This window comes from Ammospiza nelsoni, chromosome 1 (genome assembly GCF_027579445.1).
Source record: "Ammospiza nelsoni isolate bAmmNel1 chromosome 1, bAmmNel1.pri, whole genome shotgun sequence".
NCBI lineage: Eukaryota > Metazoa > Chordata > Aves > Passeriformes > Passerellidae > Ammospiza > Ammospiza nelsoni.
This window is the reverse complement of record NC_080633.1, coordinates 89,728,686-89,754,036: the sequence shown is the minus strand read 5'-3', so window position 1 is coordinate 89,754,036 and position 25,351 is coordinate 89,728,686. Positions and strand designations below refer to the sequence as shown.

Sequence of the window (25,351 nt, the reverse complement as noted above, 5' to 3'; positions counted from 1 at the left end):
TTCTAAATTGCATCTTATGTTTGTACACTGAATTCTTAAAGTCCTCTTTCACACCACCTCTTTCTGTCAACTTTGCTGCAGCAAATACGGGGCAGCTACAATATCAGAATTTCCATCAATTATCTTTTGGAGCATCAAGTTAGAAGTGAAACCAAAACCAGTAATGAATTGTTTAGTGTATAAAGACTTGGGAGTATTTTTTCCTACCTTAATGTAGAAAATATTTAAAAATAACTTGTTTGCCTAGAGTTTAACTCTACTTGTTTTTATATGTTGTGTTCTAGCTGTTCTTTATAGAGAAATGTTGCCTTTTGTGTAATATTAACATTAGCTGAAGGTATAGCTATTCTGCTCAGGTGATTGCGCTAACACATTAATAAATCAATAATAAAAATATTGGACACATTTGTTAACAAATATATATTTGGGTTCTAGATTAAGCATTTTGAAACCCTAGATATTCACTTGTATGAAATTTGTCTATGAAAGTCTATGCACTGCCTAATTTTTGACTTGTGTTCTTGCATATTTTCATGGACTCAGTCAAAGCAGATGCTCTGCAACAGATCAAGTGCCATATTTCATTCTCTCTGTATAAACTTACTTTGTCTCTTCCTTATAGTTTTCCAGAATTGAAAGCATAATTGTTACAAGATTTCTTGCTGTGAAAAAAGTGATTATTCTGCTCAGTTTTCTTACTGTCTTGTTTACAGTGTTTCTTTGGTTTATTCAAGGGCATTAGGAGTTCCAGTGACAGACTACACGTTTGAAGACTGTCAGCTGGCTTTGGCTGAGGGACAGCTTCGTCTACCTTCAGATACATGTCTTCTAGAATTTGCAAAGCTTGTGAGAAGCCTTGGGTGAGCATATACAATATTTATATGTAACATATTCATATGTTTATATGCTTCTTTATTATATATCTGTAGTTTTTCCCATCATGTAACAATATTGCATTTATGAGTATAAATGGAGTGTTGTCATCATACAATCAGGGAAACACAAGTGTAAAATTAAAACAGTACTCCACTTGCAAGCAGCACCCCTGAATCCTAATGAATAGAGTAGGTTGTAAAATTCTTATTTTCCATCTGACAAGTGAGCAGAGTCTGAAGCATTCATTCCTGAGCTAGAAGACAGTTTCTGAAGAGGATCAGGAATACTGTGGGTTTCCTAATATTTGATACAGTTGAGAGTCAATTGTCTTTTCCTGTGACATCTGTGGAGGGAAAACAAATGCTGCCAACAGCAATCTTGCGGCTGGATTAACCTTGTAATAGTGAGGACAGAGGGGTCACCCTTTCCTGAGAAGGACAAGGTGGTGGTTGATCTTTTGAGCACGTCACTGCCAGATGGACTTTCTAATGCACCTGTAGCTCAGTGCACGCAACATGGATGCTCTCTTCTTTCTTCCCATAGTGTCATTTCCTGCGAGCTCTACCTTTCAAAAAAGCCTCAGCAAACCTGAAAAATTTACATTTTTACTACATTTGTACATTTACTACAATTTACATTACTAAACCAAGTAGTAGAACTTGCTGCTGTTTTTCAATTTTTCTCCTGCTTTCCGGTGGTCTTATTGAGCAACTATGAACTAAATGTACAGCCTCATCCTATTAACTCTCAATATGCAAGACCTTTTTTCATTTTCTTGTCTCATTACTTGAAAGAGCATAGTCTAATGTTTCCATTGTGTATTTTATTTCCTTTCACTAATTTTTTCCTTCATCTTCAGCTTGTGTACATAAATGAAAATAAAGAAAAAGCTCTGTTGGATAATAAGGAATGTAGGACATTCAATAGGACAAGGAATTCAGATGACAAGCATGTACTAATCTATTGTCAGGGCTTCCATCTGAAAAACTTCCATTAGGATAGGAGAGACTTATAGGGGAAAATAAAGATTCTCACTTTGTTTAAAAGGCTCTGAATTTACAGTACTAAGGAAGAAAAACAAGTGAAACAAAACAAACCAACCACCCACGTCTCTTATTATGCAGTTGATAATCCTGGGATTCAGTTTAATCCTCTTGTTAAGTTGTCTGGCTTCTGTCTGCTCAGTTTAAAGCTGTTCTTTCAAATTATGCTTTTGTTTTGGCCTCTGAAACAGTTACATGCATATGTGAGGGAGGTTCACTGCAGCCCAGAAGTTCTCTCTCTGGTATGAGCAATTAATCCTTGGCAAAATATAATCCTCTCTGAATTTGGGCATGTGCCAATAAGAAGGATATTATGCTGGTATTTTTCTGGCACAATTGGATGAAGATTGTAATATGACTTCATCTCTAATGCACATTTGATAATAATGTAGTCATTTTGCTGTTTATTCAAAGGTTTTGAGGTCAGGGAGGCATTAAGATCATCCACTAGCATCCGTAAATAAACTGGAAAAGTAAATTTTATCCAATGGATTTTTCATCCAGTCTTAACATTTATTTTTGAGCAATGACATACTTTCAAGGTAAGATCCAGTTTTAAAATTCCTATAGTAAGGCAAATTCAGAGTTCTTTTTGGTTTTGATTTTTTGAAATCAACTTACACCTCAGTTTGCTCTACTGAAGAGTTACTTCTGTGCACGTTGTGTCTAAGGATTCATTATCGTTGTCTGTAAAATTTGCTTAGCCTGTGCTCAGCTGGATGGGATCCAGTCCAGAATCCATGCAGGCACAGCAATGAGTTCTCATGCTTCATCTAAGGAAGAGCTTGGGCTGTACAGCTGGCTTGTACCAAACTCTGTGATAAAATGACTGCTTTATCAATGACATCAACTGATCATAGACTGATCTTCTCAAATTGCGCATTTATTGCTCCTCAAGGAGTCATGTTTCTCTTCAGTCTGATAGTTTATGTCTGACCAACAAGCTAATTGCTAAACTATGTGCAGTCTAAGTTAAAGCTTTTTTTTTTTTCATACATTGTAAATCCTCTGCTTCATTTGATGACTTATTCTGTAAGTGATGTTCCTACTGTGTAAAGTGAATCTCTGTTTTTATTTGAACTATTGCCATGTTGAACTATTGCCACTATTGAATCTATTGCCATGTTCTGGACATTGAATCTTGTTTGGATTTTGTGCCTTACTAAAGCCTCTTTGAATATCTTCTCCTTCAGGAAGTGTTAATACAGTTAATTAAGTCTAGTCTGTCTTTTTATGAGATGCTTCTTATGAGTTGCTTTTGGGTAGTTGCCTGCAAGGAGATCCTTGAGTTGTGGTTTGAATTTATTTGCTCCTGTTGTTTTAAGCTTCTGTTTGTTCTAATTGCCAATATTACCTCATTGGGTTGACCATAAGGATCCTTTTAGTCAGTGCAGCTGTAAGCTGCCAAGATCTGCAAGGACCTCAGGCCTGGTGCCTGTCTATTCTTGCTCAACAGCCTCTACCATCCAGACTACAATGCAGATTTCTGCTCTCCATGTGTGTCTGAAATGGGCCAGACTGTAGGTAGAACTTTGTGTCTCCAGAGTAATAACCCTCACAGCTAACTACCTGTGCTGTGACTTCAGAGTGCTCAGATGTCATCTATAACAAGGAAAAAAACCTCTGGAGGATGTTTACCTTCTGCATTTGTGATAAAAGCAATGCTCTCCAATACAGGAGGTGATCAAGGATCAGGCATGACAGCAGATACCAGCCATGGCAGACCCTGCTTTTGTGGATCAAGGCAGGGTGTGCCAAGAGTATTCAAGAGGGTCAGTTTTGCAGTTTTTCAGTATACTTGCTCTATGATGGCAAGAAGTTGCACATAAGTACATCAGCAGACATAAAGTTGAATGTCTTTTCTGGCTTAGGGCATGTTTCTCTGTGCTTGCAGTTTCCAGTAGCTAACTACAAAATCCAGCTGTTCTTCCAGCTCTCTGAAAGTTTTTTGCAGGTTCCCAGCATGCAAGAAATAAGCTTATTTTCAAATAGTCAAATATAGCTAAAACTAGCATACTTACTAAAAGTAGTGATAATTATGCTGTAAAATATTCTACCTTGAGGGATCTGGTTTTCCTTGTGAAGTCTGCTGTGAAAAATTTGATGTTCAGAGCTGTTAATCTTGAAGAATGTCCTTTCCATCTTCATGGACTCAGGAATACTTCCTGTTCTCTTTAGTATGCACTGACCTAAAAAATGAATCAAAACACCACAACAGCAAATAATTTTATATGTCGTAAAGCCTAGATCCTGCATGGAAACTATTAAGCCAACAAACATGATTTCATGAGGGAAGACAGTTGTTGTGGGCTTTCTATAATTTATGGCCTCCATTGGGATAAAAGTAACAATTTTAAAGCAATTGTGACATTCAGGCTTTTTCACATTGGTTCAGAACTTATTATGAGATTTGCACTTGGCTTCTGAAGAGTTCAGTTTAGCAGCTTATGGTCATCAACATATTAATGACTTCCTGATTTTGAAAGGTTAGAGGGAAGTGAGCCCACATTGGATGACCAGAAACACAATGCTGTCGTACTCAAGTTGAAGCAGTTTGCCTCACTGATCCACATACTGCTTTTGAGATTGCCTTACACCTCTTTCTATATTTACAAAAACATAAACCACAAGATGCCTGTAAGATTTGTGGTGAGCTGTGTGACTTTCCATAAGAGATTTTGCCTTCAAGCTTCTATAACTGTTCAGTCTTAATTACTGGTGAAGAGGAGATCTTGCAAGTCTTGAGTGCTACCCACCAAATGAGTGCTCCCTCATTTCTAGGTGAATTTTGAGACAATTAATTGCAAACAAAATCTCTGATTTAGAGACACATGATACACTACATATTCTGCGTCAGTGGGGGCTTATCTCAAGGGAGGATTTAGATGCCAGCTGTCCTCGTGCTACTGTTAAAATCCAGTGCAGCCTCTACTCTAGGATGTGTTATCAGTGGACATTTCTTGCATATAATCCTACACGTGAGAAGATGAGTTCTGTGTGCATCTCAAATCCTCTATGGATTTTTTTTGTTATTGTTCCTTCTACTTTTCTACTTGATCGTGGAAAATTAATGCTTGCAGAAGGATGTCTCACTCTTTTTTCACTCTCTAGAACTAAATCTTGAGATAAGTGCTTTAAAGCTAGGATGGAGAATTTGTGAATTTTCTATAGGAGCAATGGGTTTCTGGAAGAATTCTTGCATGTTCAAGTCTTCTAATTCAGACATACAGGTCTTGGCATGGTTTAGTTAGTACATATTGATAAGTCATATAGGTCATGACAAAAACCATGGGAGTTGTACTTTTACTCAAGAGTTGTGATCTTTAGGAAGGGTCACTACAGCAAGCAATCAAGTTCTGGAGCTGATGTATCAGATCATCTTCCTAGCAGAAATGCTCTTATCTTTTTTCAGAAGCTCCTCAGAATGCTGATATTAAGCATTTTATTCATTCTTGTTGCTGAGAGGAAGCTGCTGAAGAGTCCCAGCTGCAGTCTGGGAACAGTTCTGGTGGAAGCTTCTGAGTTGTGTGAATAACTGCTTTTCTTTGTCTGCAGCAGCAAGCAGCAAAACAGGCAACTGCAGAAGGACATTGTAGGAGACTTTACTGGCATTTTTTGTCTTCTGAGTAGAAAGATGCCCAAGTTACTCTGAATCAGTTCAGAGGAGACCTGATCCAGATCTGCTTGATGTTATATTTGGGGGGAAAGCTGCTTTTCTTTACATCGTACCTGCAGCACCGTTTATTTTATTCATAGTAAGATTATTCAGTAGGGCTTTTTTGGTTGGTTGGTTTTGGGGTTGTTCTGTTGTTGTTGTTAGCTTTTTTTTTTCTTTTTCTCTTTTTTTTTTTTTTTTGCAAACCCAAAACAGGAAGCTTGACTTAGGCAAAAAAACAGCCAACAGCCATACAGCAGATATCTATAGAGGTATAAAAGATATCTATATAAAGTTGTTCATCCATCAATGTCTGGTTTTGCAATAGGGAAGGACTAAGGAAATTCTGTAGCTGTAGGAACTACAAGAATTTTGTTTGGGTTACCTCATAATGGTGTCCAACTCAAGACTGAATGTGAAAAATGAGGACTGATAAACAGGATTAACAGTATAATCACTATTATGTAATCCCTGATTATTTTTTTTTAGGTAAGATGCATCATGTCCTTCCTGTTCAGTGACATTAGTAAATTTGGAAACATAATTGGTTTATGTTAGTGTCCTACAATACAGCCATTTTCAGGTGACCTAAATTCCACCTAGTTTTCCATGCTTGGAATTTATTAGCTAGTTCTAGACTGTGTTTCTTCCTGTTGAACTGCTTGCACATATGGCTTGTCATCAAGGTAGACTAAATGACATGAGTTTGTTCAGGGTTCTTAAGCCCTTGCAGTAATTCCTGATACAGCTTGAGAACTAATGGGAGCTTTAAAACTACATAAATACATTATTTGATAATAAAGTTGTGTAATAATTCTGAAACCAGACTTTTTAATGCTTTACACCATAATCATCCATTTTTTCATTTGATATTTTGAAATACATATTGTTAAAACTGGGTTGATTTTTAAAATGTGCAAAAATACTATGCTTTATAGGCTGAAGCCAGAAACACTTGAAGATGACCTTGATAAATATGCTGCCAGTGCCATGAAAATGAAGAATGAAAAGGTTGATCTCAAAGAATTTTCAGCCTACTTGGAATTTCCAGTTTCTCAGACATTAGAAAGTATGTTTGCACTTTTTGATGAGGTAAGAAACATTAAGTTTTAGAATTTTACTGCTTTTGGTAAACTCCACTTTAGTCTACTTCTGTTTCAATTGAATTCACTGAGGTCTGATTTCCATGAAATTTTCTTACTGCACTTCCCTTTCAACAAGGTAAGAGCACCTATCATCAGCTAAAAGCATTCCTTCAGCTAGAACTTAGAAGGAGTATCAGCTGGACAAAAACTATCTCTTTTCTAGATGCAAAATATGAAGAGGAAGAAAGGTAGGGTTGGGCTAGACCTCTACTGCTGCTCATAGCAGATGAATGCAGTGTCTGTTAGCTGATATTTCGTTTACCTTGTAAATAAATTACTTGTTCTTCTATGAGTCTGAAACCTGAGGGATCTTGGCAAGTGAGCCAGTTTTTCATTCCTCTGGCAATCAGTCAGAATGGGGAAATGATGATTATCTTTGTGTGGATGAGGTGCTGTCTGGACCAGGAGGTGGATATGTCCACAGTGTTCTCTCTTGGAGCAGATGTCATGTATTCAGGGCTTAAATTAGGGTATGTTGTCCTCTGGTTCTCTGGTTTTTATTTCAGCCCAGTGATTCAGATGGAAAAATCCTAAATATGCAAGTGAGGGGTGACAGTAGTACTGCTGTCTTTCAAGAATATTTAAACTGTGACTTTTGACTGAGACTGTGAAAAGAATCTGCAGAGCTTTCACCCCGGTTCTTGTCCTCATGTGATTTCATTTCAGTGAGACTGTTTTTTTGGTCATGGTGGATGTAACAATCTTTCTGAGTATTCTGCATTTTTAGCAACTGTTAGTTATTTATGAAACTTCTCAGACAAACTGCACTATTTTGATGAAAGGTTTTTCTTCACAGAATGAAAATGGTGTAATTGACATTCGGGAATTTGTCATTGCTCTGTCAGTTGTCTGTAAGCCATCCAAAACTCTGGAAACAATTCAGCTGGCATTTCAGGTAAGCTGCATTTTCTTGGTCTATGTAGTTTACTTATTTTTAGAAATTACTAATACCGGCATTAGACTCAATAGATGTTTCCAAATTTCCTTTTGATACTTGATTACATTTTAAAACAGTATTAATGGAAAGTTAGATTGAGTTCTTGTTAACGGGAATACATTGCAAGTGTAAGTTGTGTAAAATTATGAACGCATGCTGTTTGAAATTCTCTGTAAAACTCTGGCAGAATCCTTTTTAGCAAATTAAGTTTCAAACTTCAAGTCCATTGTACAGATTCCTCTAAACAAACAGTCTGTTGAGTAGTACTTACTAGTCTTAGAATGTTTCAATCAAATCTAATTTTTCAAGTTAATAAATATTTTTTTTAATTTCCTACATGTTAATAGAGATTTTACTATCTCCTTTTTTCTTCTTTTTAAAATTTTCTTCCCTCTTAGTCTTACCACGTATGTGTGGTGGTCCTGCAGTCTTTGTCCAGACTTGATGCTTCCCAGAAGTGCTCCTGATCTTGCTCTAGCCTCAGTGGTTTGTTGTGGCATCACCATAGATTGTTAATGCAAGCTTTTTGGGAAAGTGACAGCAGCCATGCTTAACCAATGGGTTTCTGACACCTTGATTTATTACTTTTCAATTAATTTCTTTAATATTACTGTTTCAACATGCAAACTCTGCTGCATCCTGCATCATCTTTTCCCTTTGCCTTGAATTCACATGGTCTTCAGTGTTACTGAAACTGAGAAGTGCTAAGTCTTGATGCTGTCTTCACTATTGAATACATGGAGCTCAGAGCATTCAGTTGCATGGTGCTACATTGCAACCTTATTTTCTGTGTAGTTATATTCGGGTTCTTCAGCATGGTGACTTTAGATAAGTGCTGCTGAAGAAATGAGGCTCCTGTCCTGTGAATGCTTAGTGTCACATGTATCATTCTTAGCCTTCAGCCAGAATCTAATAAATTTGGCAAAGGAGGATGGAGCAAAAATATTTATTTCCTACAAATGTTGTGGGAAATCTGCCTTTAGTAGCTGCTGTTGTTTATTGCTGCTTCTGAGGGAAAAGCAGAAAGAAAAGTCTCTGTCCTGACTCAGTCCATTTCAGCTATAAAATGGCATAGAAAAATAGATGCTGTTTGGTCAGCTCTGTATCTTCATACTAAAATGAACAAATTTGAAGTAAATGTAAAGGGGGCTTTGTGGAAATATTTTTTTTTATTTAGCTGTAATGCTTGATAACATGCAAGATAATTTTATCATTTGAGAGGAAAAAAAGCTCAGATTGGATGGTTATTTTCTTTCTGGAAGCACTTGAAGTTAATTAAACTCTGTCTTTGGAAAATTTCTGTTCTTCATTATCTGCTTCACTCCCTGACTCATAATACATAATTTTGAGTCACTTTGTTAATTGCAAAATATAAAGTTAGCTGTAAAACTGCAGAGAAGCTTTATGCATTTATTAAGAAGGGGAAGTACTCAGCAAGGGGAAGCAGGTATGGCTCATTTTATCCTGCTAGTGACGATTGGAAGGGTTAAGAAAAGTGTCAAGCTGAGGAAATTTTGCTTCTTCTGGGATTAAAAAATAAGGAAAGAGAACCTTTTTTAATCCTTTTCTACCTCCTGTCCTGACTTCACCTACAATAAGATATTAATACATCTTACCTGGAGCCATTGAAAGACCTCGTTAATTCACGAGTGTATGACTCTGAGCAGGTGCTGTCCTCTGCCATGTGCTACTTCTTTCAGGAAAAGTGCAACATTTCATATAGCTACAAGTTTTCAAAGTTAGTGTTTAGTGTATGACTGAAGAACTTGAAAAATAGTATCATTATGTGGAGCTGTTACAAAACTGGGGGTAGTGGGAGATACACCTGAGGGCTGTGCTGCCATTCAATGGCACCTCCATAGGCTGGAGGGTTTGATGGGGAGAAACCCGATGAGGTTCAGCAAGGGCCAGTGCAGGGTCCTGCATCTGGGGAGGAAAACCCCAAGTCCCAGCAGAGTCTGGGCTGTGACCCACTGGAGAGCAGCTCTGCAGAGAAGGACCTGGGGGCCTTGCTGGATGGCAAGCTGGCCGTGAGCCAGCAGAGCCCTTGTGGCCAGGAGGGCCAGTGGGATCCTGGGGTGCTTTGGGAAGAGTGTGGCCAGCAGGTCAAGGGAGGTGATCCTGTCCCTCTGCTTGGCTCCAGTGAGGCACATCTGGAATGCTGTGTCCAGCTCTGGGCTCCTCAGCACAAGTCAAGGAGGTAATGGAGAGGGTCCAGCAGAGGCCACAAAGATGATTTGGGATCTGGAGCATCTCTCTCATGAGGAGAGACTGAGGGAGCTGGGGATTTAGTTTGGACAAGAGAAGACTGAGAGGGGATCTCGTTAGTACATATAAATATCTCGAAGGTGGGTGTCAGAACAATGGTGCCAAAGTCTTTTCAGTGGTGCCCAGTGACAGAATGAGGAGCAGTGGCCATAAACTAAATAACAAGAAGTTCCACCTCAAGATGAAGAAGAACTTATTTATGTTGAGGGTGGCAGAGCCCTGGCACAGGCTGCCCAGGGAGGTTGTGAGTCTCCCTTTCTAGAGACATTCCAAACACACCTGGATGCACTCTGGTGTACCCTGCTCTAGGTGACCCTGCCTTTGCAGGAGGTTTGGACTAAGAGCAGCACTCCAGTGTAAGTGCTACACTTTCCCTTCCAAACTGCTAAATAAAGGTAAATCTCGTCAATATTGTTTTTATACTGGCCTCCCAATATTACCTGCACTACTTGTTCTGTGAAAATGTAGCAGGTTTTATTAAAGAAATGTCTTGGTCTTTGCCCTATTCCTGTGAAACAGTGTGCATGTTAGGTGCCAGGGGGGCAAAAGGCAAGATTCTTGATTTGAGCATATGTTTTCTTCCATGGAATTTCAATATTTTTATTCCCCTTTTGGAGAGGCAACCCCCTAAGGTGTGCTGTCTTGTGGCAATTGCTTCTGCCTGTGTGAAAAATAGATACTTATGCCTGTTTTGTTCAATCTCATCAGTTTCCACCTTGTCAATGATATAGAGAAATTAAAAGGAAGTTTCCTAAATGGCACTTTTTACATGGTTTGATATTTTCAGTGTTGTCATGCTTGAAAAGGAGAGAGAAATATTTCAAAACCTCATTTCTCTCACCTCACATTGTACAGGCAAATTGAGTTATTTTAAGAAAGCTTAATGAAGCTGTATTTGGTACTGATGTTTTGAAGTATTCAGGTCCACTTCTCAGGGTAAAACACTGTACGTATGCAAAAATGGAATGAGACTATGAGCAATTATTCATAATTATCAATCTTTCAGTAGTAAAGCTAACTCTTTCTGAGGTAGCTCTTTAGGATGTAAGAGTATGCAAATGATTGTTTTCTAGAATAAATGCTTGTAGAAAATTGTATGCTCATCACTGGTGTATGGGGTAGGAGTCTCCTGATTAGTACCATTTAAATACAGACATTTAATGCAAGCTTGCTCTTGGATTTTGGTCAAAGGAATCTTGAGTTTTACACCTGAGCAAGTGGAAATGGTATCTGATTTAGGCTGACCTAAATATATCTCCCAATACTACAGACTATGTAGCTCAATGGGCTGAATATTGTTCTCAGTTATATGTTTGCAAAACATGTTAGTGTTTGACAGTCTTGTTGCTGAGTATCACGGTGATTCCAGTGGTTAGACATGTAAGCACAGAACTTTTTTCTGATAATAGCAAGCTTTACTTTCTAAGCATACACATGTGAACTGATGATATTTTTTACCCAGACTAATCTGGAATCCTTGATACATCACATCAGTCTGAAGTGACTAGAATTTCTAATACCAACTTTTTGTTTTGCTTTGCTTCAGTGTAGTGCTGTTTATAGGAGCTGGCATTCAGCTTTGCAATGATTTATCTTGCTGTCTTGATTCATAGCTGTACCAGTCAGAAGGCGGAACTGTAACAGAAGAGGATTTAGCACATATCCTGAAGACTGCCATGGGTGTGTCACAAATTGATGTTACACATCTTTTTAGAGCTGTAGATGAAGAGGAAAAAGGAAAGATTACATATGGTAAGCATTCTAACGGCATCTGAACTGTCACAAAATGTCCAAGTTGCTTGCACTCATATTGACAAACAAAGCAATCACATTTTTATTAAACTCTACCTTTTTTAGTTGGCTTGGTGGCTTCAGTACTGACAACAGCACTGCAAATAAAGTAAATTTACATTTTAAAATATGAGTTTCATCTTTGGTATCAAATGCCATGTTTGTGTGTTTTCAGTTTTCCCCTCCTTATCAAGTCACATAATATGAGGATTAGCTCCTTCAAAGTATTCTATTCTATGACTTCCATGTATGTGAATGTGTATTTTTAAAGAAACATGCCTTAGCTCTGTCTTGTTGTTTTGTGTCTTGTGTCTGAGAGCAGGAAATGAGGTGGTTAACCAGGCTGCCTATTCTATAGTCTGCACTGTAGGTGGAATGGAGGCGAGAAAATTGCATTTGAAAAATTGAGACCTGGGTGAATAGATTGTGCTGGGAGTCAGAGTATTTACATGCTACTTCAGATTATTTATGTTTTATTCAGTAAGGTTCTACATTTAGTTGTATCATTTGAGTATGAACTGAGTTGTTGATAGCCAACATATTAGGTATCTCCAGTAGATGTGCTTATGACATACCCTGTTCTAATTGTTTTCCCTCAGGATAATCAGTATGTACTTAATTGGTAAAAATCTTACAGAATAATACATTAGTGTTAGTAAATCATAGTTTCTACATTAGTAATTCCTCTGTTTCAAGCATACAATATGTATGTAAAGCTTCGAATACACAAATATTTTAGAGTTACTGAAATCAGTATCAGGACAGTATTGCCACTGTCCTTTCCTTTTTGTCTGACTACTGTCTTCTCTCCTTGATTCCTGCTGTACTATCCCTTTCCTTTCTGTGCCTCTCTGTGACATCCCCAGCATTTCCACATCCATCCTGCCCATTGCCTTTTTCCTGCTTATCACTGTTGCTCCTTGTCTTCCAACTCATAATGTGCAGTGACTCAGCTCTTCCCTCCACCTCCCAATCACCAGCTTCAAAAATACCAGCACAAATCTTAAGCTGGTAAGTGCAGCAGAATTTTAATTTTGGCACATTTCATTGTTTGAGGATAGCTAAATTTATAGTCATGTACAAGTGAACTCAGACCCCAGGTCATGTGAGTTGCCAAAGAATTAATGTTTTGATATTAATCTGTAATTGTTGCATTTCATCTGCACTTTTTCCCTAAGTGGTCATCATATGTTCCCATTACAAGAAAATCTGGACCACCAAGCCACAGCAGTGACCACTGGAGTGCTTGGCCCTCATTTTCACTATTTTATATCTTACAGTCAAGAATAGTCTTTTGTGGTGGAACACAAAGCAGATAGCAGGATGATGTTTACATAATTTCTTTGAAACTTTCCTTAGGGATTTTTCTGAGAGAAGTGCTCATTTTATAATAGAAACCTGTCATTTTGACATATCTGAAAGTTTAATAGTGGGAGTAAATGTCCAAGTTACTAGATTACAGAATTAGAAGTTGCAAATAAACTTTTAGTATTGCATTTCTGTCTTGAGAATTCCTGCTATAAATATTCAACCTCTTGCCTTTCTTGAGAATATGTGGAACCTCACACATGCTCAATTTGTTGCACTTACTTACTAGAAAGAAGAGGTGAAAAAACTTGCAGACCACACAGTTCTGAGGATACTGTCCAGACAAGTTCTGAGAAATCAAAGCATTGTAGCTGATGGAGCTAATGTTATTTTGGATACACACAGCAGAAGTCTACTGCCAATCTCCTTTCTTGGGTGTTGGAATTTAAAGCAGGAATATTAGGTTGAGCCTTACTTGTAAGAACAAAAGATAAAATACCTAAAGTATCAAACCTAAATTGCTGCATACACAGCAGAGTCCTTGAAGACACAGATCTCATCTCAAAGGTAAAGCTCAGATTGCAAGTAAACAGAATAATCAAGAGCAAAATTGAGGTTGTGAATCTGAATTATTGGAAATCTGAATTTTTGTTGCATGGTTGAAAGCACTCTGGTTGCCAAAGATTTGTGTATCAGTTCTCTTGTACAGTGTGCAGGTGACTTAGTTGTTCAGTTGCACTTTCATTGTGGTGCTTTTCCTTTTAGTCTAGCATAGACAGAGGCAAGATTTATCAGTCTTAAGACATGATTCTGGAGAGTTTGAATAAGTTCTCTAGGAGGGCATGTCAAATTGTAGGAAACCCTCCACCAGCTCTTGATAGACAATTCAGACTGTGAACATGTTCTGATGACTGCCTGGCTTGCTGTAACCAGAAAAAAGGGGGAATTTGCCATATTTGGAGTATGTGTATGGATAAAGAATCAGGGAAGGAAAAATTATTTGCTTAAAATAATTATATATTAACCACAGGATTATAATGTTATTTAGCTTAGTGGAAACAAAAACTAGAGAAGATTAATGAGCACAGAGCTTCCAGGAGGAATATCAAGTGGTAGCAGGGTGTTTCAAGGGTAGGACAAAAACCTCTTGAAGTTCTTGTAGTACATGTGCAGACTTAATGCAAAGACATAGACACGAATCTTAACTCCACTTTGGGTTCTTTATTCGTCTCTTTGTTTTTAATGGAGGTTTATAGCAAAATCACCTTCTTTCCCCAAATTAATGACTGAGGTGACCTTTTCCTTCAGTCTAATGCTTCAGTTGCTTTCAGTTTGAACTCCAAGATGAAACCTGTGATTAGATGCTGGAATAGCTGGTTATTTCTACATGACCTTGTTTCACGTTTCTGATGAATAAGGCAAATGGGATTCCAAGCACTTTTCATTGCACTCTGCTGACTACAACTTCAATAAGTATTCCTTAATACTTTCAATACTTATTTCAGCAGGAGCCAAAATGTCAGCTTACTGAGATGTATCCAAAATGTCACTCTGTTCAATTTGGATTGCCCTTTCCTCATGAAGACTATAATTTATATGATCCATCAGCCTGTTGTATGTAGAGTTTTTCAACATAGATGGTACTGTTGGTTTTCATGACCTAAACTTCATCAACTTTTGTTGAAGTTACAGGTCCAGAATGCTCTAGATCCATATAGACTGTAGATAAAAGAATACCCACTTTTTTGTGAGTGGAAGGATAAAGTTATGTTTATTGCCTTCTCCTCACCTATCCCTTTACAACAGTTCAGAGGCAGGGTTGCCCTACAACTTCAGTGCCCCTGTGAGCCATGTGGCATTCCCTTGCTCCCTTGCCCTTTGCAGTATTGGAAAATCATGTCATCTCAAACAGTGGCAGAGAGGGAAAGCTGCAGTGTTTCCCTTCTTCCATACCAGCCCAGTTGTAGGAGGAACTGGGCTTCACTCCTTTGAAAGGCTTCTTTGGGTGTCATCTGCTCTGCACACCAGGGAATTCACATCATCATCTGATCATGAGCTCTTCTGGGATTGCACAGTGAATTGGAGTGGGAGGTGTGTGATACACTGTAGGTGACTGAATTAGTGAAAACATTCACATCCAGATTTTTCTAGTGTCAGTTTACATTATAAGAATAGTTTCTTGTTGCTTGGTTCCTGTGCAGTAGCTGTGTTCAGATCACGTCTGGATAAAGTCATGTAGGCAAATTGAGACAAAGTTTCAGTGTCTGATTCTCAACACAGAATGTTACTTGTTGATGTTAAAGATTCCCCACTCCACCAAGAACTAATCTGGCTTTTCTTATTATCGTGTTATTATCTAATATTAAATTCAGGAGCTCTTTCCTGTGTTATAAATTATCTCCTCAATATTATTCTCTAAAATATTTAGACTTGTAAAATGCTGAAATCTTGAAAGCAGAAGGCAGCAGTGACAGCTGCTGTTAGGTTGAAGCAAACTATGAGTGCAAAGCATTAAAGGGCGTGTTTGCAAAAGAGTTTTAAGAATTTAAGAAATGACTGCTCTTGATGTTCAGTGATCTTCAGCTGGAGGGCTTCTGTACTTCCCCAGTGAATAGTGAAATGCTATGTCAGGGCATGTGGTGCTCATCATGCATTTTAATGCAAATCTGAGTCTGTTTGCCCCTTCATACAGCTAAGCCTGAAGTGTTTTCAGAGAGCTTAGATAACTCTTTGCAGCATCTCAGCTCTGCAGATGTGATCAAGTTAGGCTGAAAGCTAAAACAAGCACTGGGGATAGCATTATGTTAACTGCTGCTATTTTCCTCCAAAGAAATCATGTGATTATGTATGTGTAAGTATTCAAATTTAGCATCCTTCTGTTTCAAAGAGCTGATTCTGTGCAACAACTATTTTTTTTTAGATGACTTCTACACATTTGCTGTGTTGCACCCACACTTTGCAGAGGAATATCTCTATGCTGATCAGATGGGAGCTGAGAGTGGCTTGAAGACTTCATCTCTTTCTGCTCCTAATGGTATCTGTACTGACTTCAGCCCTGACAGCGCTGGAGATAGAAGGAGGCCCTTGCAGAAGAAACTGAATTAACACTACAACTGTTACCTTCCTCTCCTGGTGAGAGGGTTGTATTTTCTTGGGATTTTCATAAGTCACTCCAATTATACAGCAAATACCAGTTTTGTGTGTGAAAGTTCTACCTGAATACCATCCTTTGAATCATATGTGTTATGTTTAACAACATGTTCCAGGTTACTTTGGGAAAGGTGTTTTTTATTTTTTTTAAAGGTCTTTGAAAGGCAAAAATGTGAATGTGCTTCATTATTAATGTTCATATTTAAAAGGAAGCGGCACAACTTATTTATATTCCATTGGCTAGTTCCATGTACCGAGTGTCGCACAAACTGTGCATGTATAAAGAAAATGTAGCTACTATGGTGTAAAGTGCACTTTGGTGATTAGTGTTTTCCCTAGTTATGGGGATGTTTATTTGGGGCCAAACTTTGCTGTCCATATCTGAATAGTCAGTCTTGTTGATTTTGGTGGGAATTATTCTCCTGAGTAAGGCAAGCATACTTTGGCCCTTTGTTTTGGTTTCAGTGAACAGTTTGGAAACAGTAATACAAAAACTTGCTAAGGATTCCTTTTTTTATTTTTATTGCTGAATGACAAAATTGTTTCTCTTTCCATGGTAGAATGAAAAGGAGAGGCTCCTTATCCCTCACCCCAGCACTTTTCTACTGTAATCTTCCGGATGCAATTAAACATGAATTCTTTCCAAACTGACATGCCACATACTGTTTGAAAATACATAACTGAACTGTTTGTGCTTTTCTCTCATAACCAATCCAAATCACATCCACACAGCATTTTATGGGAGATGCATACAGAGCTATATTTGATTGAGATTTATCAGGAATCACAGGTGTGTTTTGTAGCAAGCCTATACAGATGACGTAGCATGGAATACATCAAGGAAACTTTGGTGTATCAGCACAAGTTGGAAAAGGTTGCAGTCACTTCAGAGACCAAGCCAGCAGCAAGTTGCAGAACATCCTGCAGAAGTGCTAGTTAAATCTTTATAGCAACATTACATATACTTCATAGAATGTATGTGAAGCTTAGAATAGTTTAGAACTGTTTAAAACAACCACCACACTTGTATTAGTAATACATATGTTTCCTTTTGTAAAGCCAGATGCCTTAACTGCTAGTGGAGGTCTCGGAGAAAAATCTAGATTATTGTAAAACCACAAAGCTTCATTGATTAGGAAATGTGACTGAAGGCTCAAGGAGTAAGAGGAGGGAGGACTCTGGCACAAAATAACTGTGATGGCAACTCTGCTTCCAAACAAAAAAATCTTTTAAGTCATTTCTGACCAGTTTTATAGGGTTTTGTGCATGGAAAACTATTGAGATTAGAGTCTTCCACGAAGGAATTTAAAACTAGATTTGAAATGGAAGAATTTTAGCAAAGGATGTCTGTTCGTACCAAATGCTTTTATAACTATTTTTTAAATAGCAGGTGTTTTAAAGCTCGTTAGGGTATTGGAATGTGTCCTTAGAAATCCTCAACTGTATGTGGCAGGTCTCCAAACTGGAACTGGCTTTAATAAAGAGGGTAAGAGGAAAAAAATTGAAGAAAATATGCTTTATGGGGGTATGTGGAGGTAATAATTAAATTTTTGATTTATCCAGGTAACAAAAGCCAAGCTCACAGGGCAGAAACAGACTCACTGGCAAGATATGAATTAAAATTGATCATGAAAAATAGGAGAAATTGATTGGAAAAAAATAAGGTGTATGAGAAACTACATTTAAGTAGGAATAGTCAGCTGCACAGAGGAGGAGTATTACTGTGCTATATCTGGAGGCAAGGATGGCACAGAATATGTCAAACTTAGCACTGTTAACTCTTTGCTGCAGAAAAGATGCTCATGATGGAGGGGTGCATCAGCATGTGGCCTGTGCAAATACCACCCTGAAGGAGGGTGGTATTTCTTTGTTACCAAGATGTGATAAGGTCTTACCTGAGGTACCTGTTCATATTGGGGCATCTGAGAGAGATGGGCTGTAAATTAATAAAGTCTGGAGGACAGAAAGTACTCAAAAAGAGATCTAAAGTAGCCTTTAATCCAAAGAAGAGGAGACTGAAGGAAGAATGTGAACAGTCTTTGAATATGGAAAAAGTTGTTATAGAGGAAATAGGAACACTGTTCTCCACAAGGATGGTAGATGCTAGCTATGAACTGAAAAGACAAGCATTAGGGAAAGTCTCTTACAATATGCTTTATAGCCAAGGAGAAGGGTTTCAGGTGGGGTGAACAGCTTGCCTTCCTTCACTGGAGGAAAGAAGTTTTTGAAACTGGAGTTTTTGAAAACAGAAAAGACAGAGAATTCCAGTAGAGACACTTGATTTTGCTGATGATGCCCCAGGGTTACAGGGAGATGTCCCTGAGGTCTGTTTTCTGTAGTTACACAGTATGTAAGGGAAGGCAGGTGTAGTCTGGACATATTGTATCTCTACAAGACTATGGCATGTGGCTCGAGCTGGCTAAGGTAGTTATCTTTTCCTTTGTATGTGAGCTTGGAAATGTGAGAATTTCAGAATGCGGGGAATGAGAGAGTTCCCCAACATGTGTCTGCAAAGAAGAAAGAGGTAAGCTTAGAATCCTGTGGACAACTCTGAAGTGAGAGAAGCTCCAAAGAAAGAGATCCATTGACCACATCTGTGAAAGAGCAAAGAAAGCTGATTGAAGCTGGATAAATACAAGTGTGTCTAATTTGCATGTATGGTGTGAGTGACTTGAGGATCTGTTTGATGAAAACCCATAGGTTCATCGACTTCTTTTTTTTTATTTGTGAGGTGTTTTGTAATTGTGTTGAGTGCAATAGCTGTTCTTGTGTGCACCTAAGCTGTACAGAGTGCCTTGGAGAGCACTGCAGCCTGTAGCAGATGGGCCCTTGAACAGGCTCCCCAAAGAGGCACTGAAAGTCCCATGCACCAGTGAGCTCAGTCCAGAGCTGCTGCTGGAGAAGGCTGTGACCAACACAAGGCACAAGCAAGTATTCTTGGTGGATTAAAACTCATTTAAAAATTGGTGGATTAAATCATTAAAAAGAAAAAGGCATAAGACAAAACAACAGATTCTGGAAGGAAATGTGAATCTCCCTCTTCTGAGAAATTACTGAATGAGATAAAGACATAATAGGAGGAATGACAGGATGAAGGATCAGCCTGCATGGAAACATTGTTAGATCACATATCAGGTCACAAAAGTTGAGATTAATTAATATAATTCCATTAATTTTAGCATTTGTAGTATATCATATTAGACTGCCCTGTAGTGAGAGGGACGCCACATCACCACAGGATGGTAAACTCAGGCTCTTGAGGGCAGAGGCCTGTAACACATCACATGGCTGCAGCCATGCTCTTGTTACAGCTCATCCATCAAACCCCAGCTGCAGAAGTGTTTCAGTAGTTCCTGATGAAAAGCCTTTTTAGAGGCATTGACTGTGGAGCAGCTGGATTGTGACAGTTAACTTTCAGTGACCTGATGCAAAGTCAGAGTAGAAGTGAAAACTTCCTTTCCCCTTCACCAAACACTGACATGTAAATGCTTTCCATTTAAATATTACTGATTTTATAGGCATATTGGTATATTTCAACAGGTACTATCAATACCCCCTGAATTTACAAGGGGACATAAGCAGACTTAGCAACTATTTAACTCAAATGATCCTTACACAAAACATGCAGTGATGTGAAGGCATTTGACATTTCTGATGAACATTTTTGTACTCTTATGTAATACTGCCATCCCTTGCCAGTAGAGTTCTTGCATCAGCCTGAATTTTTACATACTGTATGAAATACCCAGCCAAGGCTCTGGGTATCTCTTCTCATACGCCTGAACAAGTATTAAAAGTTACCCAGAAAACCACCAAATCCAAAATATCTGAAGTTTGGGGGGCGTTGTTTGTTTTTTTGTTGTTTGTCTATTTTTTCAAACATAATGGAACCCTACTAAAACCAAACAAATGCTTGTTAGATGCAAATCATGTTTAAACCACTGTCTCTAGCACGGTATGGCAAGTGTTATTACAGATTTTTTGGGGAGTCTGTTGCTGTAACAGATAAATTTTAAAAACTTCATAGGAAATTTATAAGCCTGATGGAGAAACCAGGCTGTACTCTTAGTTTTATCTTAATTAATTACTCTATATGTTTCAGATGCATTTATTGTAGCTAGAATGATCTAGGTGTGAGAAATAGCAACCAGACGTGTGTGTGTTTGCTAATCCCATTTTCAAGGTATAAATCCTTAGGTCACAGGGGTTGAAAAGGACACGTGTGCCGTGAGGAAGTGATGCAACCTCTTTAGTGACATAGCTGCCAGAAGTAAACAGCTAAGTGTCACACAGAGCTCTTTATTAATATCTTCGTGCAAGCTGAATAACTTTGTTAGCTAATTTAGGCATTGGGCTGGTTGAAGTATTTTTTGTGTTCACAAAATGCAGTAAACATTTTCCTGTAAAAGTCATTGCTGCACTTCAACATCTGATAAATTTATAAAGCAGGTGTGGTTTTATATATTTATGAGTTCCCTGATAAGTTTATCTTTGGTATTGCCAGTAAATTATTCTTCCTATTTTTATATTGCCATGTGGTACCTATAGCTTCTCATATTAACTGTTTTAGTCACCTTCTGCTCTCTGCTCCTTCAATAATAGCATCCTCATAAAAGGACAAATTAAAAAAAAAAAAAAAAACCACCTGCCATGACTTAAAAAATACTAGTTGCAGATCTCCAGTAGCATGTGCTGTAGATTCTGTGATCTCAGAAAAAACCTGTAAGCACAGCTTTGCATATATTATGAGACTAAACTAGGCTGGAGAGAAAATTCTGGTTTGAAGTTCTGACCAACTAAGTTCAATTTTTGTTTAGCTCAGAGTGTGGGTCATAATACTTTCTGAAATGTTGCATTTTACCTAATGTGAACCCTCTGTTTTTTTCACTAGCAGAGCTTTCATGAGTGTTCTAGAAACAGGAAATGACAAATGCACTAGCCAAGAGTTCTACATTAGCAAAATTCAGATTTGGCTCCTAAAGCTATATTGAGGCACAGAAGTTCCCTGTGAATCAGGCATTTCAAGTAGTTGGCTGCTTTTCAGGTATCTGAACCTCAGCTGATTAGGAAGACTTAAATTAACAAATTATTCTGAATAAATCACTAAAAAAAAGCCCCAGAAGAATAGAAAATGGAAGTAAGTGTTGTCATCAGTGCCATTGGTAATTAGTTACTAATTAATTAAATTATTAATTGATCAGCTCAGCAAAACTGAAAGATCTGTTTCACATATGAGCAAGAAGGCTTACATTCAGGTAATTTTGCTGTCCTGACTAGGTAGAATTTAAGCCAGGTGGTCTTTACTCAGAGGGTGACTTCTTGAAGGTACTGCAACATCCCAGTAATGTCTTGCTCACTGATAGTGGAGATTTCATCTTCTCACCCTGCCTTTTTTTCTTTGAATTATGGAAAAAAGTATTCAAAACATGACAGGAACCCTGTCATTTTTTTTTAGTTTTGTGGAATAGTTATGGTGGTGAACTGGATATACAATGCTGGTCACCAACACCTTGTGGTCAAACCATGTCTAAATGATAATCCTGAGTTAAAACTACTGAGAGAACACAGCAGCAAACAGGACATCCTTTAGATGTGTTTGCTGTTGGGTCTGTGAGTATTTCCTGCGTCTCATAGTGCTCAAGTTGAGAGAGTTTCTTTCTCTGGGAAACAATGAAGGTTCTTTCAATATACTAACTACTTGGACTACTTCAAGTGAAAGTGATTTGTTTTGTAGAAAGCAGGTTCTTTTTCCCCAGATGGTGTGACGTGCTTTATCATGTGTAACGTGATTAAACTGAGGTGGGTGATACCAAGAGAGCAGAGGATATAAGAGGCTTATAAAATAGAGGGTTTATGTTTCTGTGAGATATGCTGACACATTTCTGCACAGTAGTTGACACTACTGAATGGATTGTCTTGCAAGTCCATTATGCAAAATCCTTTTACTAGTTGTGTGGTGGCAGTGGCTGTTTATTCCACTTTCCTTAGCAGGGTGGCAGAGCAGAATACTCCTGTACAGACCAACTTTGGGGTAGAGATGTATTTGCAGTTTTAAAATGATCAGTGTCTGGGAACAGAAACAGTAGAATCACCTTAGCATGATTGTACCTCAGTTATTCCTGTTACATAACTTAGCTCTTTGGGATATTTTTTTATTATCACAATTATCATGCTTTATTCTGAGCTAAGTTGAACAGAGCCATATGAACATCAGCGCTCACTTGAGATAGCTTGGGGATCTCAAAAAAGGTGCTGTATGATAATCTGTTGGTAGGGTGTTACATTTCAGTTTTTTCATTTTGACCAAAAATGTCAGAAGCAAGGGAAAGAAGTCATGACTTCTGTAATACTCTATTTTTATACTGTCAATGGGGTGTTATTTAAGAGTACCAGTTCTGAGCCAAAGTCAGCTGAAGAAAAATCAGGCTGAACTCCTGATTCCAAACCAGCAAGTAGAAAATCCCATCCATGCCCAGCATGGCAGCTGGCCTTTTCCCACAGTAAAGAAGGATCTTTTCTGCCTCTTGGGCTGGTGAATTCAGTTTACTGTATCCCTAGTTCTTGCTTGTGCTGTCTGTTCTTTGTAGGTTTGTTGCAGCCAGAGGGAGACCCTGCTGCCTCCTAAGCTGAAGTGACATTCATGGACTTTTCTCCCTGAGCCGGCAGCAGCAGGTGAATATTTGAGTCCTGTTCTGGTATTGCTACCCAAAACTAAACTATTTTAGTTCGTGCCTGCCATTAGGTACAGAACTGCTTTTTCTTTTTATACACTTCAACCGTTGCAGGTGTGTCCAGTTGACAGCAGGTCTGAAAGAGCTTATGAGATTGTCCTTGTTCCTGTGAGCTACAAGACATTAAATTTAGAAGTATTAGAAGTTTACAGTGAAACCTTAAATTGGATTGACTCCTGACTCGCTATATATACATCTATATCACTTTCAGTGTGAGCCTGTTCACTTCCATGTTCCACATGCGGGATCTATAAATGTGATTGCAAACAAAGTCTCCTCATGGATACCGAAGAAAGCTGACGCTCAGATACTTTTCATCCTACCATGGTACTGGAAATGAAATTCATCTGACAATAGGTTGTTTCTAAGTCTATGAATGTATATGGGGAAAACCCAAATACATGTCTTTTATTCACTATCCAGCATGAAGACAATTTTGTATTTTAAATGCTAAAGAAATAAACTTTGAAAGATCTTTTATGGCCTAAGTATATATTTTTTGTCCTATGTTTTCTTTTATAATGAACTTCGAGCAAAATATTTCTTATCTTTCAAAAAGGACATTTAGGTTAGCCAGTGCTGTATTTTCCAGACAACAAAAGCAGTTTTAAAGTCAACATCTAAAAATGAAATTGTATTTTTAAATATGTGAATTAGAATTCCTTTAAGTTAAACATGTCTCCTTAGCAACTGTATATACTTAGACAAAAAGCAAACCCATTGCAGCTGCTTGTCTCTATAGTTGCTTGTGTTTGGTGATTTGTTTATATTGCTTTTTCATATTGCTGTAAGGGTATTAAGAGTCCATGTAAATCAGCAATGTTAGAAATAGAAGTCAGAAGTAAATTTCTTTAGAAGTGATAGAATTTGTTTCCTGGAAGAGGACCAAGAGTAAGCATCAGCTAACCTTGTATTATGTACTATACTACTTAAATGTTGCAGCATTGTGCTGAAAGTATTTGACATCTGTTCAATGGGACCACTTTCTAAATCTTTTTGTAATCCCCAGCATCTGTCCAGGTGTGTGAGACATTTCTAATTTGATGACAGATACTAATTCATCTTTTTTTGGAAAAATAAAATTGAGTAATCAGCAAGCTGAGAAATAACTCAGAAAAAAAAATTTTGATCACTGTTGTTGAACTTGCATTGAGGATATCATTTTTATACTTTGGGAGGAAAAAAAAAAAGATTGCTATGATTTTGAACACACTTGAAACTTTAAATGCACAACCGAAAAAGTTAACACTGAAATTATCACATTTTGGAATTTTCTTGTACTTCTACTGAATCCAAGTTAGGCACTGCCATGAAAAGGATGCTTTTAGCTGGAAACCTGTGTTGACAGAGCAGGAAGCTGTTTTGTAGGGACTCACTTGTGAGGTATCACATGGTTGATCCATCAGTGGTACAACTTCTCTTGCTGACTTCAAGGCTGCTCAAACAGAGCTGGTGTTTAAAGAAAAAAGGTTTTTATTGTAAGAGCCCTTGGATGTGCAGTGTAAATCTGTAACAATATATAGTGCTACTGGATAATAATGATCTAAATGCATATTTTCTGCTGTAAATTTCCCTCATGTGGCTCCAATGATATGTGTACATAGACTATTACCTTTGCACTGAACTGACTATACTTCATAAAATGAAAAGCAAAAACAAGTATTGTACTAAAGATGACCATACCTTGTGGCTCCAATTGTGGAAATACTTTTGCAGAACAAAAGGTATAGCTTCAGTGTTATAAATTTGATTTTTATATTTTTTATTAACATGCATGGAAGACTAAGGATAATATTTTTTAAAAATGAACTTGGTTTTTGTACATTTTTTCAATGTTTAAAACTATATGATTTAACATTACCTCTGAATGCCAGTGATCAGTAAATATTTAAAGGAAATACCTCAATTTGAGCATTCTTCTCTTGTTGCTTGTCTGATAGGTTAAAATGGACTATAGAGTGTGATGAAGTGAGCATATGATATAGGTGCTTAAACTGTGCTATAGAAGGCATGTGATGATTTACTGAAAGGGACCTAAATGATACACTACAAGTGTTGAGTGCAGTTACACAATCATGGCTCATTCTGCCCAACTGGACATTTTCCTCGTGAATGGCTTGTAAATTTTAAATTTTCAGCGTGAAGCCAAATTAAAAAATGAAACAAAAAATACTTGGTTTTCTCTGGATTTTTTTTTTCAATTTTCTTTTTTTAACCACAGGGCTTACAATAAGGGAAAAGATACAAACCATAACTGTGAGTAAGACTGAGTCTGTATATGTTTAGGCATGCTTTGTGGATGGGTGTTCTCTGTGTCAGTGTGTGTAGGAAAAGAGTGTTTGTTTACCTGACAACTGGGAGGATGAAATGCAGAGATTCAAAGGGGGAGGGAGGGGAGAAAAAAAAAAAAAAAAGAGAAAAAACAATGTCCCTCTGTGACAGCAATA

At 37.8% G+C, this 25,351-nt stretch overlaps 1 protein-coding gene across 1 annotated transcript in view; it reads left to right on the top strand.

Moving 5' to 3' along the window:
* The window catches only part of LPCAT1 (lysophosphatidylcholine acyltransferase 1), a 65,720-nt gene extending 42,323 nt beyond the window's left edge, over positions 1 to 23,397 (top strand). Inside the window, exons 10-14 of the mRNA XM_059487322.1 lie at positions 735 to 860; positions 6,513 to 6,666; positions 7,516 to 7,614; positions 11,538 to 11,676; positions 15,944 to 23,397. Coding sequence (XP_059343305.1) covers positions 735 to 860; positions 6,513 to 6,666; positions 7,516 to 7,614; positions 11,538 to 11,676; positions 15,944 to 16,128 — 703 coding nt within the window. The 3' untranslated portion in view covers positions 16,129 to 23,397. The remainder of the gene's footprint in view (positions 1 to 734; positions 861 to 6,512; positions 6,667 to 7,515; positions 7,615 to 11,537; positions 11,677 to 15,943) is intronic.
* The last annotated feature ends 1,954 nt before the right edge of the window (positions 23,398 to 25,351 follow it).